This window comes from Lissotriton helveticus, chromosome 8 (genome assembly GCF_964261635.1).
Source record: "Lissotriton helveticus chromosome 8, aLisHel1.1, whole genome shotgun sequence".
In the NCBI taxonomy this organism is placed as follows: Eukaryota; Metazoa; Chordata; class Amphibia; order Caudata; family Salamandridae; genus Lissotriton; species Lissotriton helveticus.
Genome location: NC_136069.1, coordinates 436,859,143 through 436,880,548, shown reverse-complemented (window position 1 = coordinate 436,880,548; position 21,406 = coordinate 436,859,143). Strand labels below are relative to the sequence as shown.

The 21,406-nt window shown below is 44.6% G+C and overlaps 1 protein-coding gene across 1 annotated transcript in view; it reads left to right on the top strand.

Annotated features, from left to right (window-relative positions):
- Positions 1-21,406, top strand: part of NUFIP1 (nuclear FMR1 interacting protein 1) — a 246,545-nt gene that overhangs the window by 146,082 nt on the left and 79,057 nt on the right. Inside the window, 1 exon segment of the mRNA XM_078657307.1 lies at positions 9,272-9,364. Within this exon segment, the coding sequence (XP_078513433.1) occupies positions 9,272-9,364 (93 nt within the window).

The following is a 21,406-nucleotide window of genomic DNA, read 5'->3' as shown; positions in this document are numbered from 1 at the left end:
AAAATATGAAAGTTTGCAAATGGACTCCTACACAATGAGGCTCTGCTCCACTTTTTCGTGTTTCCTTCAATAAAAAGGGTGGTATGTATCTATCATAAGATTTTAACTAAACTTTGAGACAAAATAGCACCAGTAAATTGATCTGTTTCTGAAAAAATAAACACACACCTTACATGATAATGGTATGATATCATTTACTCTTGAAATTGCGTTCAGTTAAGTACCAGATACCAAAACTTCTTTTAACTGTGAACACAATCTGGCATCCGTAACTTAAATAGGGAATGCATCCTGCTGAGATTCTGAGCTGTAGCCCTCTCCCCTCCATAAACATCCTTAATTAAACTGCGGAAGTCGCGGCTTCTCCCATCGGGCTAGGCTCCGGCAAGGCGTCAATCTGAGTCCCCGAAGCAGAGTTATGGAGGGAGGTCGAGGGCAGACAGCATGCTCCTGGAGTTGGATGTTGCCCATCTTGCAAAGGTGAGAGATGGCGAGAGCCAATGGGCTTCCACAAGGTCACAAGTGGGGTTCCCTGGGGCAGCCATAAACCTGTTTGGAGGATACAGGATTCAGCACCAAACAGGCTTTGTGATCATTCTTGACTCTGCTCCTGAGCCCTCTAGCTGCCTGATGCAGTGCTCTGGGCTCCTGGCTTGAACCACTGCCTGGTGTCTGTACATGCGTCAACCAGGTTGGGACTCTAAAGTGAAAGGCTAAGCCTGAGTGGCAGAACACCTTTCAGAGACTCACGGGGCAAGGAGGAGTTACAGGGCCCAACCATGGGGTTTGAGACGTTCTACTACTGATATCACCAAACTCAGCCTGCACATTGATGGTGGCCTTTTCTTTATGGTGGCCACCTGCCTGGTGACCCAGAGGTCGCCGACTTGGACACTCACACAGGCAATGGCCGGCACTTCAAGGTGGCAGCCTTCTGGTCACACCACCGGGTCACAGACTTTGGCGCACGCACGAGTAACAGATCGAACTTCATTGTGGCCCTCCTTATGGTCACAAGTGGGTTTCTGATTTTGGCACACACATGGACCATAGCATGCACTTCGCGGTGGCACCCCTTCCTGGTCTCATGGGAGAGTCGCTGACTTTGGTGCACACACAGGCGGGGGCCCGCACTTCACAATGGCCCCCCTTCAAATGGCACAGGATTATGCTAACTTAGGCAAGATCCTGCAGGCAGCCCACACTCCTGTAGCGAACCTGAATTGAACCAGGAATCTCACATTTTGCTCATGGGGATCCGAAATGCACACTGGGCCACGCTTCCACCAGGCGCTCTCTCCAGCCTTAACTCGTCCATTGGTATTGGCAGGGAAGAAGAAGACTGGGGCTCCAGGCTCAGGACAAGTGGTCTTGACTTCCTGGGTGATGTTCTCTTACCCAGCAAAGAGACTTGCAGAACCTGGTTCCAAATCCTGGTTCCAGCAGCTACATTTCTTTGCAACCTTCTTTCTCTTGATAAACATTGCTGTTGAACAACTCATTGAAGGGCCTTATTCTACCTCCTTTGTATTCCAACTCCAGACACAAATGCGTTTTAGTGTCTGATCCTCTGAAATTCTGGTTGTAGGTGACAGTTTCTTTGAAGTTCTCTCTCCTCTGCACTGTCCTTTCTCAAAAGGGCAGTCTACTACAGCAGGAGCGGTTCCAATTCTGACTGACCCACACCACAGGCCCAGCACAGGCGCAGCCTTCTGGTCACACCACCGGGTCACAGACTTTGGCGCACGCACGAGTAACAGATCGAACTTCATTGTGGCCCTCCTTATGGTCACAAGTGGGTTTCTGATTTTGGCACACACATGGACCATAGCATGCACTTCGCGGTGGCACCCCTTCCTGGTCTCATGGGAGAGTCGCTGACTTTGGTGCACACACAGGCGGGGGCCCGCACTTCACAATGGCCCCCCTTCAAATGGCACAGGATTATGCTAACTTAGGCAAGATCCTGCAGGCAGCCCACACTCCTGTAGCGAACCTGAATTGAACCAGGAATCTCACATTTTGCTCATGGGGATCCGAAATGCACACTGGGCCACGCTTCCACCAGGCGCTCTCTCCAGCCTTAACTCGTCCATTGGTATTGGCAGGGAAGAAGAAGACTGGGGCTCCAGGCTCAGGACAAGTGGTCTTGACTTCCTGGGTGATGTTCTCTTACCCAGCAAAGAGACTTGCAGAACCTGGTTCCAAATCCTGGTTCCAGCAGCTACATTTCTTTGCAACCTTCTTTCTCTTGATAAACATTGCTGTTGAACAACTCATTGAAGGGCCTTATTCTACCTCCTTTGTATTCCAACTCCAGACACAAATGCGTTTTAGTGTCTGATCCTCTGAAATTCTGGTTGTAGGTGACAGTTTCTTTGAAGTTCTCTCTCCTCTGCACTGTCCTTTCTCAAAAGGGCAGTCTACTACAGCAGGAGCGGTTCCAATTCTGACTGACCCACACCACAGGCCCAGGGAGTAACCAGGGATCACACGTGTCAGTCAGCCTTCACTCAAATGTGTCATAAAGGTTGAAATGCTTAAGTCTTCCGCTCTATCAAGATTTCCTGGTCCACAGTGCAAACCTCATCAGTATAGCCATCGCCCTAAGAATAGGTCTAAGCCCCATTGACCAGTAGGCCTTCCGGGAATCAAAGAGACCTTTGTGTTCACAGAGCATACTCAACTCTTCTTTCAGTATGTGCTCCCACCCCAACCCTCTGGAATGTCAGAAATACACATATCCCGACTGTGAGTTTCAGTGCTCACCTGTCCAAGCTCTGTGTTTCCAAAATGGAACCAAAGGGCTTCCATGTTGCGCACCATACACAGGCACACAAACATCCCAGCAAGCATGTGAAAGAATCACACACTGTCTGGTGCTACACACAATTCATGCAGGCCAAGGGCAAGTTAAGTACATGGCCACAGAACCTTACGTCAGTAGGCCCGTAGGCACCACTCCTGTGATGCAGGTAAAAAAGCCTATTTGTACTACTTTCCTCTATGAAACACAAAATGGGCATGCTACCACCACTGTGCCAATATCACTTAACTCCTAGTAAGGTGAGTAGCCCTCTATCATCACGAGGGAAAGGCCCACTGGTCTACAAGACAGCGATCTGTGACCACTCATTGCCAAAAATAATTTCCCGAAGGTTGGAACGGAGGAAATGGAGGCCCATATATACATGTAGCTGGGGCATTCAAGCCAGGGGTGCACAGTGAGCACCATGGAGGAGACTTTTCAGTCCCTACACTGAGGCACTTTAGTCTTCGCTCTACAGTCAACTGGAGGCAGACAGGGCTGTTGTGAGTGGCTTCAGGGGCTGTCCTGTAATGTAGTTCCTATATTACCAATAGGCTCTGCGAATTGGAATCCTATATCCTATAGATTTATGCAGAAGTTTTATAGAGTGCGAACAAGATCCTTGCGGATATCAGAGCGCTTTACAATGGGCAAACAATGATTATAGCAAATGAATAACAAGTAAACAATATACAGCACAAGCAAGGGATAAATAAAATAAAACAGTAGAAGTAATAATAATAGAGAATGGGATCATACTTGTTCCGAGCCCAAAACCAGAGAATTCCCAAAACAAGGACAACGAGTCTCGGATGAAAAAGGTTCAGGACAGGGCAGAGCGGTCAAGTAAATTTTGTCATGAGAATCGCTTTTACTTCCTTTTTGAAGGATACGAAAGAAGAATTCAGTCTGGTTTCCGGGGGAAGAGTATTCCAAATCCTAGGCGCCATTCCAGAGAAGGTTCGTTTATATGTTTTTTTTTTTTATTGAATCTTTGAGGTTTCAGAAGAAGGTTATCTGCACCCCTAGAGGACCTTGAGCCACCAGAGATTGTCAATTTCTGAACAAGATAAATGGGTGCCTTGTGGTGTAGAGCCTTATGTATCATGCAAGCAATTTTTAGCTGAATTCTTGCTTCGAGATGGAGCCAATGCAGAGATTTTAGGTCACGGGAGATGTGGGAACTTATTTTCGAACCAGTGATGAGTCTTGCTGCAGAATTTATTGATGCTCTTAGAGGGGCTGTTGTCGTTTTTGGGAGGCCGCATAGGGAGACAATACCATATTCCACATGGGGGATAACAAGCGCTTGTACAGCCTGTTTGAAGTCGTTGGCTGGTAAGGTCTATTGAATATACTAGACTTAATTGTGTGTGCCAGCTAGCTCAGAGGTCACTAGAAACTTTATCGATTCACAAGAAGGGATTAGTCTCTGACAACCGCATAAACATGACAACTTTGTTTCCCCAAGATAAAACGTATCATCAGAGTCGTGGAAACAATAGATAGATATTTCACTCAGTCAATCGTGCATGCTTCATTTCATCAGAGGTGCAGAGAAAGTAGAAAGACAGGCGTTTTCAATAAAAGGATTTATTGAACCGGCTTCTTTCTCAAGCATAAGAAATTAACTGCTACAATCGTAACACTGTTTGTAAAATATAATGCATACAGTATGTTAGAACTGGGACCGCCAGTTCTCCGGTGGGTAGCATGGCTCGAGCAGGAAGGCAGCCAAGGGCTTGTGTGTAAAGCAGCTACTTAACGCACACATCCAATGTAAGACACAGTGGCGCAATAATGGAGACCACACCAGAAGTTGTATTTGAAAGAATCAAGATCTTTTATATAAGCTTTCAAATAGAGCGTTGCATTATTAATTCGTCAGCATTACATTGAGACATTTCATGAATCACGTTCCGGTTACATTTCCTATAAATGGGTGAACATTTCATTAGATTAATAACCAGTTCATCTAGCAGTGAAACACTAGCTGACCCCGCCTGTCGTATCAAACTCTCTGACAGGCAACGGGGTAACTGTATTAACCTGGAGGATCCTACAAGAAGCGACTATAGTAATGCGTTTAAATATCACATCAAAACCTCTCATGGACGCTTTTCCTTACAGGTAATACAACATATCGGCAAGTACTTATAAGTCCAACAAGGAACTCCAAAGAACACAACCTCTACTTATTTGTCACAAGCCTTTCTTCTTGTGAATACAGGTCGGCTTGCGACCTAGATCAGATCATCAGAATACTATGGAAGCCCACCTCTGCAAGAAAATTCAGTACAGTGAGGTGAATCTCCCTCTCATTTCCGGCTTGTACATATGGTGCACTAGGAGCAAATCAGGCTTGTGGTACAGTGTACTTATAGCATTTCAGGCTTGTAAATTCTGTGCATGCTAAACACTTCAGGCTTGTAAATACTGTGCACGCTAAACACTTCAGGCTTGTAAATACGGTGCACGCTAAACACTTCAGGCTTGTAGAAACGGTGCACGCTAAACACTTCAGGCTTGTAAATACGGTGCACGCTAAACACTTCAGGCTTGTAGAAACGGTGCACGCTAAACACTTCAGGCTTGTAAATACGGTGCACGCTAAACACTTCAGGCTTGTAGAAACGGTGCACGCTAAACACTTCAGGCTTGTAAATTCGGTCTCTTGAGGCACAGTTGCAGGGGGGAAGGGGCCAACAGGGCCCAGTCTCAGAGCACCCCCGGGGAGGGGCGACCTCGGGCCTCTCCCGGCCTACCGCTCTCCTCCCCAGGGGGTTACCTCACTTCTTCGGCCCTCCAGGGCCCTTGCGTCGGGTTCAGCGGAGGAGAGGGGGTTCCAACCCTCTCGTGGCTGCCCTCGTCCCAGCGCGGTGCAGGCTCAGCTTCAGGGCACCGGCGCTGGGGACGAGGCAGGGGCCGGGTGTGCTTCGCCTCGAGGGCGCGCCAGCCAGAACCAATGGTAGCGCGGCCCTCGGGGGCAGGACGAAGGAGCTCCCCTGTCACGTGGGGTGCGGACTGACTTCGGGCCTACCGCGGCCCGGCTCACTTAAGGCGGCGGCCCTCTCCTGGCGTACGGGGGCCGCCGAGGGGGGTAATCTCAGCGCTGGACACTGCGCAAAGGCAGGCGGCCACAGGACAGGCCGGAGGCACCTCGGAGGTGTCGCGAAGGCGGCGCCGATGCCGCGATGGTGACGCGGTCCCCTCAGGCGCCTCGGGGCTAGTCACAGCGCTTTACACCGATGCAGGTGAGCGCGTGGGGGCAACTGCGGCGCCTCACAGGGCAGGATGCTTCTTGAGGCGAGAAGCGCCTCAGGATCACAGCGCTTGAACCACGGGGGCACAGTTAGCTCAGGGCAGGCAGTCTTAAATACAGCGCTGTACAGGGGAAACAGAATATAGCGCTTTCCACACAGTTTAACCAGGACAGCAGAGCAGTTCAGTCAGGGGGAGGCAGGTAGGGCAAGGTGGGCCCAGTTGAAAGCAGGGGATGCGCAGGACAGCACAAGTCCAGTACCTGGTCGATCACCCCAGCAGTCTCTGGTCAAGGAGAAGTAGACTTCTTGGCGCTTGGATGGTTCTGCGCCCTTAGTTGCTTGTTTCTTGAAGTTGCAGAAGAGGGGGGGGAATGAGTTGAGGGCCTGAAGAATTTCTCCTCAGTCACTGCAGATGGGCCCTGGGGTTCCCTACCACTGGGCCAGATCAGGGGGCTAGCTTTGGACACCTCACTGAGCTTAAGAGGCAGCACCTAAATCCTGTCACTCCCAGTAGCATAGGTTCCTCACTAGGCCCTCCCGCCTAAAACTCCTGCGTGTGTTCCCCAGGTCAGTGATGCCCCAACTGACTAGAAAGTTTCCCTCCTTTTCCTTATATAGTGTCAGTTGGCAGTTGGCAGTGGCAGTTGGTGCCTCCCCTATTCTGGAAGGTTCCAGGAGCTTCCCTCATTCTAGCTATGGGCAGGCTGGTATGGCAACATTGTTTAAGGGTTCCAGCCTGCTCCTGGCTACTAGAGTGCGCCTATACAGACCACGCTGCAGTAGCAGGGGTCAGTGGCAGCCATGTTGGGGGAAGAGAGCACCTGCACCCTGGCATTGATTAGCAATGGGAGGGTGCCCAGAGTCCTAAAGCCAACAAAAAGTAGGTGTGAAAAATGAGGCAAGGGCAAAAAATACAGGGAAAGACCACCCTAGGGCTGACAGGTCTAACACAGTATAAATAGTAGAATAACATAATACTGTAATATATATGGTTCCTAAACCATATATAAATACATACATAAATAACAGAGGCTAAAAGTACTCAACTGGTGCTTCTAAAATACACCTACTCCGGTGTACCTAACCTAAGTTTAGTACGAGGGAGGAAGTAAGTGAGGTATAGCATAAAGGTAGTATTCTTTTGCCAAGAATCTGCTCAAAATTTCTCTAAGGGTCTAATCAGCTCCGTACCTTAGTTTAGAATGGAGAAGGTCAGTCTCGGGACTCGATTTCCCAATAACCCGCAAGGGTAGCTTGGAAACACTGGAGCTGGATTTCTCGGCAGGAGAAAAGACAGCGTCTCTCTCAGTGCGTCTGCTGGTGGGTCGGCTTCCTTCGGCACTTGCTGTAGCAGGGCGCGTTGGGCAAGTAGATAGTCTAACTGGATTCAAGATAGCCTGGCTGATGAGGATTATGAATCCGAAACCGGTCCCAGGATGCTTGTTTCCGGTCCAGGGAAGACATGGTTTGGCAGTTCGGGCTGGACTGTTCCCATGAGGCACAGGGTCAGACTGATTTGCATATGGCCATGTCTGAACTGGGGTGGCCGAGTGATCTAAAGAATGGTGATGGATTAAACCCAGATCAGTTGACTGGGGGTGAGTGTTGGATTTGCTCAAATGCTCCGGCCATCATCCCCTTTTGTATCGATAGTCGAACTGCTCCAAACCACCGTGTGTTTGCTTGGGCGAGTGTGGGCATTTTTATACCTTGAAGGTGCCGACTTTGACGTACAGTTGGACATAAGAATGTAATCAAAGAGTCTCAGTTCTTTGAAAACTCCATGAGTTCTTGGACAAATCAATATTCAAGCAAGGGGAAGTCCCCGGCTGCTGAAGCTGAGTTTTCCAGGAAATCGTTGTGGATTTTCGGAACTAGTGGAAGTAGCCCTGTCGTATTTGGACTGCATGAGCTATGCCTAAATATGTTTATGATATCTATGCCTATATAAGGATATGGTGATTTATTCCTATATAAGGGCATGAATCGGGAAACATACAATAGGGTCCTAAAATGATGCATAACAGTCCCTTGGACGCAGACGCATAGATTTCCAGCCATAATCTGGCTGCCACATCTGCAACCATCAACCACTCTTTGATCCAGGCTTGTTTGGAGGGTGGGCGTGCGTCCACTTGCAACAAGCATTTGCAATGCAATAGGTCTCGTGATTGCGAGATTTAGAGCTATTGGCAATGTAAGTGACAAGGCCTTTTATGTACGTTTTGAAAACAAAAATATAAATAAAAGTAATTGTCATTTACAATGCCTATAGCGCAAACTTGCATAAATGCGAGACCTATTGCATTCCAAATGCTTGTTTTTATTTTGCTATTGAAGGCAGAGCATATGTCCTTTATGACCAAACTAGTATAGGCAAACGATTTAGCTTCGTAATGTTGCCTTTAACTCCATTAATCAGAATTCGCATTTGCTAATTAACCTCATCAGTGAAGCTCCATTTCATTGCCTGATGGGTTTAACAGTGACCAGTGTACTAAGCAGTTACCCTGTTTGTCTCTGATGTTTCTTCATTTCTTGTTGGCATTATTGTTTGTGACCTAATTTAAAGGTAGTAGTATGCTCCGTTACGTGAGGCAGCATCTTTACAGGGGAGGGCATTATTGATTTCTTCCTAAGGGCGCTTTCCGTTTCAGTTTCACTTTCACTTTTGACAGAAATTATAGTTTGTTAATTATTTCTTAGAGGCAGCGCTTCCAAATGTAATCTATTTTAAAAAGTGCAGCATCCAGTACAGTTACTGGTTCCGTGGTTAAACTTTACGAAGGCAATTATTGCGTTTATGAACATTGGCACCAGCAGCTGACGTAGTACTCTACTGTGATACATATACTTTGAACTTGATTGTAATTATGTAATGGAATCGAATCTTGTATTTTGTTTATTGTCTCAGTCTTGAGGGAGAATGAGTGCATCACAGGACCAGTTCTACATTTACTTGTTGGTTTCCTTAGAAATATATTATCCTATTGATATATTAACTATGATGAAGGTAGGCTACTAACTATAGTTAACGTGATACAAAAAAAGTAGTTTACAATTTTAAGGAAGACACGCAGGGTGTAAATTGAGATGAAAGCAGAAAGCTAATACAGTGGAAAAATGTATGGCAATAAAACATGCAACTAAAAGTTGAATAGATTGTCTAAAAATTAAAATGAATCTCTTTATACTTCAGGAACTATCCAACGTTAGCAAACGTTGAAAAGAAGAGAGCACTGGCAAGTGAAAGAAATGAGAGGGGAGAAGTTCTCACAACCGCTCAATTTGGGTATGTACTGTTAGACATTTACTATTGTCTTGCATATATATATATATATATATATATATATATATATATATATATATATATATATATATATATATATATATATATATATATATATATATATATATATATATATTAAATTTCCTTTTGCTGCTTGCCCATCATCCCACTCTATTTCTCCCACTTTAAAAGCATTGCTAGTGGAACTCTGTTTTAGTAATTTTTGTGTTCGCTACTGGTCCAGTCATAGGACTTAGGCGGAAGATCACATTACTTTTTATTGGTTATAAAAGTTTCTACTTTGTATTTGAGAAGACTATCAATTAGTCCAAAACCTTTTTGACCCCCTTTTGGATGCATGAGTTGACGTAGCCATGTGTCAAATATTTATTTTGAAATGTATGCAGAAGATTTACAGCTCCACATTTGACTGGGTAACCAATAACAATAGTTCAACAACATCATTTTTTTCCTGAACACGTTGCTAGTGGATAAACAAAAGCCATAACTCGTACAAACCCCACTTGACGACCGGAACCTGGGTGGATTAAACAGCCCTGCCAAGTGCCATGCATTAGGCGTCAGCGTGACGCCGCTTTGTAGTGGGTGTCCTTCATCACCACACAAAAATGTGTTGTCACGCATATTTATGTCTAAAGGCGCTTTTCTCGCCTACAAGTGGTGCACTCAACTTCTCTCCCGAGGCAGTGCGAGCTGGGCCCAGAGACGTTACTATTGTTGACATGGAAACCTGCTCTTGTGCCCGGCATGTTACACTGTATGAAACAGGGTCTTGATACATAGCCGACCGGCATTCAGTACTTAATATAAACATTTATTATTTCCGGTCTGGGGGCTGGTGGAAACTGGCAACTGGCAATGGCTCCATCCACTTTCTCCCGTTTGTTTGCTTTGTGATGTAGAGATTTTGTCACTCATAGTCATTGAAATGTAGCTCATAATGAAACTGAAATTATAAAAAATGCGGCACATAGCAATCTGAAACCTTGGCAGCTATGATTAAAATGCCAACTTCCGACAAATCACAAGTCATTCGATTCCATCCTTAATATCGACCTCTCCCTCAAGGAACAGATCACAGAGAAAACTAAATTGTTTTGGTACCATCTCTCTCTTTGAAACAAAGTGAAAACATTCCCCCAGAAAGCAATTTCAGAACTGCTGGTCATGGCCTCATACTTTCACAGCTGAGTAGTTAGACGCCATGAACCACTGCCCCTTCGAAGTATCCTAGACAGCACAGTTCGCCTCATCAAAACCCTGAAGAAATATGGCTGCATCAGCTACAGCCTGATGTATGGGTTTCCAAAAGGTCAATTGCAGCTACTGGTGGGTAGCTCGTAGGCTGTCTTTGAGTAGCTGGCACACAATTACTGTCAGCTGATTTGACAATATAGATCTAAGGCAGCATTTTAAAACACTGTGCCTGGTTCTGTGTAGCTTTGGAAGCTGACAGTGCAGGACATGCTGTGTGCTGTCTTCTGAAAACTTACTTTTTTTTCTCCTGTCTTTCTCTCGTCTGCTTCCTTATCCATTTTTCTTTTTAGATATTTTTCTCCCCTTTCTCAATTTCTTTCTCCACTCTTTGTTCCTTTCTCTTTCTCCTTTCTCTCTCCCTTCCTATAATTTTCTTCCTACTTTCATTTTTTCCTCCTCCTGTCTTGCGTACATGTACTGTTTTTCTCCTTTCTTCCCATCTTCCATTCTATCTGTTTCTCTTGATATTTTTCTCTATTTTTTCTTTACTCTGTCATCCTTTCCTCCTCTTTTTTTTTTTTTCTTTCTGTCTTGCTCTTTCTTCTGTTTTTCTACTTCTTGTTTGTCTTCTTCTCCTTTCACTGTTTGTTTCTTTATTCTTCATATTTTAAAATCATGTCTTCCTTAATCCTCGCTTTTTCTGTTTGCTCAGATTTCTGTTATTTCCTCTTTTTTCGTTATTGCTTCTTTCTCTCTAATTGTTTCTTTCTCGCCTGCCTTTTTCTCTCATTCTGTCATTCTCTCCTTTGTCGGCCTTTCTCTCTTCCTTTACTTCCTTCACTCACTTTTTTCAATTTTTTTTCCCTCATTTAGCTTTCTCTCTCTCTTTCTTTGTCTCGAGAGCAAATTGACAAAATTTATCCTCCGACTCCAATGTAAACCTTATGAGATACAACTCTTGTGCCATTAATGCTTTATGCTCACTGTAGCAGGACTGTCCTCCGGAGCAGTGTTTGTTATTTGGCCTTTATATAACCATATCAAATTCCTATATTTGCCAGTAGCTCAGGCTGGTTTTCAGTGATCAGAAGTAGTTCTTGCTGCAGGAAAGTTTGGAGACCCCTGGAACTCCTGGCTCCCATTGCCAGCCCCTTCAAAGCAGGCTACATCATCTACAAAGCCATCACGGACGGTTGACCCTCCTCATCTCACTCACAAGCTCAGTCACTACTGGTGCTATCTAAGCACACATACTGTCAGGAAACACACAAGTGCAAAAAAAGAAACAACGTAGTATCAGGCCTTCTCCATCTGTACACCCAGTAGAACTAAATGTAAGCATAAATCAGGACAACTTCTTACCCTTCTTCAATTTATAGAAGAGCTGAAGTCCTACCTGTAAAAAAATAAAATCACAACACTAAATAGTCCACTTCCCCTCTCTGAATCCAGCATTCATGTAGAGTCACTCTGCATTTTGCGTTTCCCCTCTACAACACTATGCTGACTTTCAGCAGTGTTCTTCCTATATAAATACCACATGCATGCACGAAGGAGAACGATGTATGCCTGAATTGGCTACGAGGCCGAAATACCTAATGAAACATACACAGTGTAATACAGTTCTTACACAATAACATTAACATGAATCACAGTTTAACTTGCTTTAAAACACCAGAAAGATACCATTATAAAAAATAACATACTGTGGGGTTAGTTAAGAACTGTGAGAATAATTACGCAGGTCTACCTTGATTGAAATTCGTGGACATCAAAAATGGCCCATATGAATCTACAGCGCAAATTGTTATACTTCGGGCAAATCATAACTGTGTGAAAAGAATCGCTAATTAAAGCATTCGCAATGAGGTAGCCTGGAATCCTTATAATAACCATGATTAAAGGACAAAAGCCGCAGGAATAAATTAAGCCTTAGAAAGGTCAATAGTCTTCAGTGGTAGCTAGAAATGTCTTGGGTAAGTTAAGGTTCTAGACCACTCAGTTTTCACCAACATCGCATGGCGTACTGAATGCTTGTTCACGGCTAGTGTCTCATTTTCTGCTACCATCTTGCCTCTAAACACTTGTTTAACCTATATGTAATCAGTTTTAACAATGCGACTTGGGTTAGTATAAAGCTTAAGTCTCCCTAAAGTTTTCATATTGATGAACACATAATTCACCCAGGTAATTTGCAATGCTTTGTCCAAATCCATAAATCTTGCACGATCAGTCTGTTAAGTCCCAAATCGCCCTTCGTCCAGACCGAGAGCCAAAGCAGAAAAAGGGTAAAGACGAATAACATCTATAACCTAGCCCATGTCCAACTCTTCGTGGACTACCTCAGAAGATGTATGTACCTTGTGAAACCCTTAAGAGCCCCCCTGAGGTTCCCTCAAATAGACTTTTCAGCCACAGCAGAAAATGCAAAATGCCCAAACTTCGCTCCAGGTTTCCAAACCCACTATCCAAGGACAATGCACTATGAATGAGTTGGTCAGGGATAGTTGCCTACGCTTTTCCTTCTCTCCTTCTCCTTTCATTTCTATTTGGGAAGCTCAGCCAGGCTTCCCTAACAATCATCCTAATAGCTTCCAACTGGTCTCGCCAGCCTTGGTTCACAACATTACTAGATCTTTTTGCAGTTCCACACGAGAAGCTCTTCAACAGACCGGACCTTCTCACTCAAAATCACGGACAAATCAGACACCCAGATCTCAAAACTCTCAACCTACCAATTTTGTTCCTGAGAGGTCATGTTTTTTTTTTACACAACAAATTATATTCGTTTTGAAAGGTACAAAGTTGGCCTGGCTCTGCAAGAACATTTCACATGGTGTAGATGACATATTGTACCTTGTTTTAACATTCAAACGTCTTGGCTTGCAGAACATCAGGTCGAATAGGTAACCAACCACACGGTGAGGTCATAGAGTTTGAATGCATGAACATTCTTAAGGACGTACGTAAACCTACCACTAAGGCCTGTTATGCAGCAAAATGGAAACATTTAGTGTGCACCTCCACTCAAAACAAATGAACCCTTTCACAGCCCCAGTATTATCTGCTATCTTCTTCACTTACAAAAGGCTGCTTTAGCGTTCCCTTCTATACGCTTACATCTTGCTGCTATGGCTGCCTATCTACAAAATAGACAACACCTCTCTCTCTTCAAAATTCCAGCCATCGAAGACTTTATGGAAGGACTACACGTTATTCTTCCTGCACCTTCATAGAACCTTAATGTAGTACTCACAAGACTCATGGGTCCCCCATTTGAATCCCTACACTCGGGCCCTCTTCAATTCAAATCATGGAAGGTGGCATTTTTAGCTGCCATAACTTCTCTCAGACATGTTAGTATGCTCCAGGCTCTAACCTTAGAAGAACCATTTTCTAAATACAGAAGGACAGAGTGGTTCTCCACACCAACTTTAAATTCCTACCTAAGGTAGTCACTCAATTTCACCTCAACCAATCCATTGGATTGCCAGTCTTTTTTTTTCCCTCAACCTGATTCTGTTGCGAAAAGAGCTCTTCATGTATTAGATTTCAAAAGAGCACTCAAGTTTTAAATTGATAGAACAAAAAATTTCAGAAAGCCTAAGCAACTTTTTGTTGCTTTTTCTCCACCACACAAAGCCAACCCTATATCCCAATCAGGCATAGCCAAATCGCTAGTAAAATGCATTCAGACTTGCAATGCTAAGGCCAAAAGACCTTTACCTGTTCCTCCCAGAGCACACACAACTTGCAAAAAGGGAGCAGCCATGGCCTTTTTAGGAAATATTCCCACAGCTGACATATGTAAGGCAGCTAAGTGGTCTAAATCACACACTTTAACCAAACATTATTGTGTGGATATTTTAGCACGCCAGCAAGGTAATGTAGGACAGGCAGTGCTACGTGCCCTATTTCAAACCTCTGCAACCCCCACAGGTTACCTACTGCTTCTAAGGAGGGACTGCTTTAGTGTACGCAGAGCATGTGTATCACCAGCCACATATGCCATAAAACGGAATGTTACTTACTCTGTAAGCATCTGTTAGTGGTATGTAGATTCACGTGTGCCCACTCTCCTCCCTGGACACTTCTGGGCGTTTCTCTTCATTACATTGACTAGTTATTAACAATTTTCGCATTGTCATCGCATTACTTACACATACTTTACATTCTTTTCCCATCCCTTTGCGGGAAAAAAAATCTAACAATGGAGTCGATGCCCATGCACAATACCACCGAGAGGAGGAGTCACTCAACCTCGTGAATTGAAAGACTTCTTTGAAGAAAAACAACTTGATTAATTCCGGACCCAACACTAGATGGCAGGAGTATGCCACAAACCCATGCTTACAGGGCAAGTAACATATTCTGTCTGGTCGATACTTTATCTAGCAGCACATTGCTCACCATCACCCACCTCTCTGTTCTGTGGAGTGGACATCTGCAAATCGTAAAAAGGTCCCAAATAAGAGATCTGCACTTTGCCATCAACAATTTGTTAAAGCTGCTCCAGATCTAGGGTCAAAAAGGGTAGTAAATGAAGAAACTTAATTTAGCACTCCGTGGTGGCGCCCATATCTTGCTCCCTCTATTACTTCTGGGCTGGTGCAAGGTCTTTGTGGAGTCCCACTGCACCACCTTGAAGTGTGCTGACCACATTGCTTGCAAAATTTTCCAGATGCAGCCTTGCATCTGGTATATTCTAAAGGTGAGTATTCTGTGGTTAGAGTACCCACCAGAAACAACGTTACCAAAGGTAAGTAACTGGTTAATCTTGGAAAAGACCAGTACAGAAAATGGCACCATGATATGGCCCACAGTAAACAAAAAATGTAAAGTACATGACTCCACAAATTTTATAATAACCATGTTGCTACATATGTGTGCAAATGTGTGCATTCAGCTTATTCTACATAGACTACAAGTGGGAGGAAAAGCTAATGACCTGTCTTCCTCATTGCAGACAAGGGTTTGTCAGGGTAAATTACCCTTGGATCATTGCTTACCTTTGTCATGGCTGGTAATGTATGAGTAGGCAGTGTTATGCCATGATTTTTGGGCTGTTTTCAAACTGCTCTTGCCTGGTCAGAATTAAATGCCAAATTGTATGGATATGCTCTGTATGATAATTCTCTTACTTGCAACTAGTTAAAACACATAGTGGACTTAAACATTTCTGTATATTGGCTTCCCTTTTAGTCACATTTGTTTTTTGGATTTCCTGTTGACATTCGTACTCCTAAGATAGAGATACCCTCTGGATACACCTCATGTAATATGCAAATAACCCATTATTACTTGTTTGAACCCTTCAAGTTCATCAGAATTAGTTCAGTATCTTAATTATTTCTGTGAGCGGACATTAATTGAAGGTTGTAATTAAATGAAGATTGTGATCTTTGAGTAACGCACTGCTTCCTGCACCTCGGCTGAACCATTCTCAATAGATAAATGCAACTGCATATCATCGGCATAGGATACTATCCTCACACCAAACGACTCCACCAGAGAAGCAATAGAGACATATATATCCATACTATTATTAGAAAGAGAGAGCCCAAACCTTTGAGGCGGGTAATCTCAGTAACCACAGCACCAATCACAACACCCAATACAGCGTTGGAAAGGGCAGTTGCAGCAGAAGGACATGGGCTATGCAGACGGCCACCATATTTTTATTTTATTTTTTTGCAGAGTTTTATTTAGCGCGAACTTGACCCGAACTGAATCAGGTATCAGAGCGCTTTACATAGCACCAGTTACGTTACATGAGGACACACATTCATTTTTGTTAGGCACGGGGAGATTACGTGATTTTCCCAGAATCACAGGATGTTTGGCGTTGTTACCAAGACTCGAACCCAGATCCCCAGGTCCGAGGTCGAGCGCCTTAGCCGTTAGGCCAACTCCTCTATACATTTAAAAGGTAAAAGAACTGTGCCAGCAAAGTAGTCCCTTGTGGCGTGTCTGCGTTGTGCTCTGGGCGTGGGCTAAGGGCGTGACTAATGCTGGGGGCTTGTGGTACGGCCATCAGATCGTGGGCTGTGGGTGTGATAAACGCTGGGGGCGTGTGTCCGCCCTTGAGCCATGTGAGTCGTACATACAAGCGCCAATTACGTTGCTGCGCAGCATCAAGGGGCACGCTGGGGGCGTGAGAAATGCTGGGGGCGTGTGTCCGGCCTTCATGCCATGTGAACGCAATTGCGCCGCATCGAGGGGCACGCTGGGGGCGTGAGAAACGCTGGGGACGTGTGCTACGTTCCGCCCTTCATGCCATGTGGGTCGTACATTAGTCAGAAGATTGTCTGCTGTGGCCGTGTGCTGGGGGCGTGACAAACGCATTCACCTGGAGGCCTGATAAGTAACGTTACTGCAGCCTCTCCTGCACGCTGTTACTGAACTCTCTCATTCAACGAAATTACACGCGCCTTCTACCATCAACCAGGGCTCTAGCCGGGCTCAGGCGGTGGATCAGTACACTAATTACACGCACCTGATAACATCAACCAGGGCTGCAGCTGGGCCTCAAGCGGGGGAACACGCGCCAGCTAACATCAAACAGGCCTGCATCTGGGCCTCAAGCGGGGGAACACGCAAATGAGCGTGTCTGCGGGGACAATTACTGCAGCCTCTCCTACTCGCTGTCACTCAACTCTCTCATTAAACGGATTTACCCGCGGCTGATAACTCTCTCATTCAACGACATTACACGCGCCTGCTAACATCAACCAGGGCGGCAGCCGGGCTCAGGCAGCGGATCACTACACCAATTACACGCGCCTGCTAACATCAACCAGGGCTGCAGCTGGGCCTTCTCCATCCCTATTCTAATGAAAAAAAAATGTTGTCTACCGCGAGATTTTAAAATAAATTGCCCTTGCCAAATACACACATTACACACATTCTATTTCATACCCGGACAACGTCGGGACGGGCTGCTAGTATTAAATAAAGTAGGACTCAAAGTTGAGCCCCGCATTGCCCTGAATTTAAGGAATTTTATGTCAGAAGAGTGTGGGGCCATCTAGACTATCTCACTCCTATTATATAGGTATGATCGAATCTAGGCAAGGGCCTGGCTCCCGACTCCAATGTCGTCTAAGCGTTGAAGGAGACTAGTATGCAACACAGTATCAAATGTTGCTGATAGATCTAGTGAGGTCAGGTCAGCCTATTTACCCTTAGCTAGCGCCATTTTTAAAGAGTCAATCACCTCCAAAAGTCTCAGTACTATGCTGAGGCCACAATCCAGATTGTAAGAAATGCGGTGAACTGAAACATTCGAAATATGCGGATAATTGGGAGTTAATCAACTTTTCTAGGAATTTTGCGGCAATCGGAAGAGACAAAATAGGGCTAAAATTGACCAACTGAATCCTATCCTCAGAATTTTTTTTTTTTAACAGTGGAAAAACATTCACATGTTTCCAGCAGCCAGAAACTGTTGCTGTTTGAAGAGATATATTAAATAGCTGATTAAAGATTGTATTACCAAATTCAAAATGGATGATAGAATCGAACAAGTAAAAGGATCGTCGGGAGATCCCTATTTGCATGAGAGAATGAGACACACTGACTCTTCCAGTGTAATGGAATTTAACTCGGGCAATTCATGGACCCTTGTCTTACTGACAGCCTCCTTCCTAGTCTCGGCAGCCAGTCTTCAGGGATTGGACTCTAAATTTGAAATTTTAATGATCTTGGATTCAGAGAAATCTTATATCTTATTGCACTAATCAAGAGCTGGAGTAACCGACCTCGTATAGGCGGCAGGGTGAAGAAAACGCACAGCAATTTTAAAGATTGCATGTGGGCTGTTGACCGCTCCAGAAATATTTCATCTGAATATGTGGGTTGTGCCATTTTAATTGTTGCATTATATTTCCTCCTCAGGGCCTCTTAATACCTGCGTTCATCGTTCATGGAATAGTGCCTCCTCCATTTGTCTTCAATTTCTTGCGTTGCCTTTTCTTTTCCACCATAGCGGCGGAGAAACAGTGTGCAGAAGAGCTATATCTCTGGTTAGCAGACATTTTTAATGGGGCCACTTTATATGTCATATCCTGTAGCCATTTCAGTTGCTTCAACATCTTTCAAAATTTCTCCACAGAGCACGGGACTGAGTTGTGCAATAAATGCTCTGTCTCAGATGGCTTAACTTTCTTCAGGGCACGATAGGACACCCATTTAGCAGGAGGCTCCCTCCTCTTCAGGACATTATCCAAACCCCATGAGAAAGGGACTGTAGAGTGGTCAAACCAGATGACGGCCGTAGAATCCTTGATCAGTAGAGTTCTAGTAGAGAAAATAGGGTCAGGGATATGTCCCGCCTGATGAGTTGAGGGTCGTGACACATTTAAGCAGATTAAATTAGGCCAACTTCTCCAATATACCTAATTCTTGAAAGTCCATTTTTTTGTCAATATGAAGATTAAAACTTCCAAAGAGAAGAAAATTAGAAAACTGGAGGTTAATCTGGGCTATGGCCTCCTCTAGGGAGTTGTGAAAATCACCAGCATAGCCACGGGGGTAATAGATAAAAACCTTTGACATAGCTAACCTTGCTGAAATAGCTATACAAAATCCAAAGGCTTCAGCTCCTTTGAGACCAGGTAACACAAAATTAGAGCACCTGAAACTATTCTTAAAAACAATGGTACCTCCCCTACCTCTACTTCCTATTCTATCAGCACAGGAATAGCCCTCTGGTAGAGCAAGCACACTGTCTTGGGTGCACGACACACTCAACCATGTTTCTGTTAAAATTAGGATACCAAGCTGCCCTTGCTGAGCAAATTATGTATATGAAGTGTATTCTTATGCAGAGACAACCTACTAGACCTTTTGGAACACCGGATGGGGCTAACAGGATCGGGCCTTAACTGATTCACCTCCTACCTCCTCAACATGGCTTTTAGTCGAGGTTAATCACTCGCTATCGCAGACCTCTCCAGTCACATTAGGGGTCCCACAGGGCTCCTCACTTTTGACAACTTTCTTCAACATGTTCATGCAGACTGTAATAGAGATTCTGAGTTCATTCAACACCTAACATCCACTACCACGTGTACGCTGACGATCCCCAACTATACTTAAAAGTCTCCTCCCCAGAAGACATCAGGTCTCTCAACACAATTCTACTGAAAACTCAAAATTTGCTAGCATCCAATCTCTGCAAACTAAATACCAAAACAACCAAATTCCTCCAAATTGCCCCACCAACCAATCACCTGTCATTGAAGAATGGTTAAAACATCGAACAACCCTCAACTGCATTCCACAAGTCATTGACTCGGCAAGATCACTGGGATTAACTCCTTACAAGAACCTCAACTTGCAGAAGCACATTAGTTCTGCCACCAAAGGAGCGAATCACCAAATGAACATTCTAAGAAAATTAACTCCCCACCCCTCCTAACGACTTCAAGCATGCAGTGCAATTCCTAGTAATTCCCAGGTTGGACCATGGAAGTGCAAGCTTCTCTGCACTGGCTAGATCCAAAGTGGCTCCTCTAAGTGCCTCGCTCAACTCTGATGCTAGACTCCTCACCTGCTCAAAAAGAAACGGCTACATCACCCCCAATCTGAAATCCCTCAACTGGCTACCTTACAAAGCAAGTATACAGCTAAAATTGCCTGCATGACACACAAAGCCCTCCACTTCAAACCCCCTAGGTATCTCGGTCAGTAGCTTGAACTCTCTGGTGGCTCCAGATCATCTAGAAGCTCAGACAGTTTACTTCTAAAAAAAAAAAAGAGATCCCACAAGAACTCTGGGATTTCCCCGAGAATTTGGAACACCTTGGCCCCCTGAAGTCAGAATGAATCCATAAACTGTATCCTTCAGGAAAGAAGTCAAAGTACTCCTTATGAAAAAATGTCTTTCCTTAGTCCTAAAATACCCATCCCAATCCCTCATTCCCACTCATGACTATTCTCACTGTCTACTTTAGTGTTTTTGACTTATCAGTCCTGACATTACCCTCTGTTTTCTTGACACGGCTTGATCATGCAGCTTTCTTAACTATGATGTTTTTGTTTTTATTCCCTCTGCTCTCTGAACATTGTAAAGCATATCCTCCCCGTTTCTGGGTACTACCTTATCCTGTATTTTTCCCGAATATGATATTATTGTTTTTATTGCTCTGTTGTCTGGAAATTTGTAAAGCGCTCTGATACCCGCAAGGGTCATGTTCATGCTATAAAAACTATCAAAAACAAAAGGGAGAGCGAGAATGTATGTTAATCAATGTGGCTCAGGTGTGGGCGTGGCCGGCCTTCAAATTGATCTTATGGCCTGGCTCACTTCTTCCTTTTTCCAGACTAGAAAGGGCACTAGCACACTGGAAGAGATACAGCACACTCACCACATACCTAGGTACCTATGTAACATACCAGTGAAAACTTATGAATGCAATCCTCTGAGGGCACATAAATGAGCAGCGTCGATGGTGCGGGACTCAGGCAGGCTTGCCTGTGGCTCACCTGCTGCTTGTCCGCAACGCCGCCCTGGTTGTATGGGGAGTATTCATTACCCTCCGTGGATCAACTAAAATGCAGCTGTCACAAAATGGTGCCATCAAAACGGAGTCTCTCTGCCGCCACAGCAGAGTAGGCAAAAAATAATAATACCAGGACCCACAAATAACGATATAAACACCTTAGCATAAAAACGGAACCCAATTAATGAACACCTTCTACACAAGAACAATTATGGTAAAGCGGGTTACTGTCATTCCAAGGCGCATCCACACCACAGCCATGTTTTCATTACCCTCTCTAGATAAACTAGAGCGCTGCTGTCACAAAATGGCACCTCTGCAT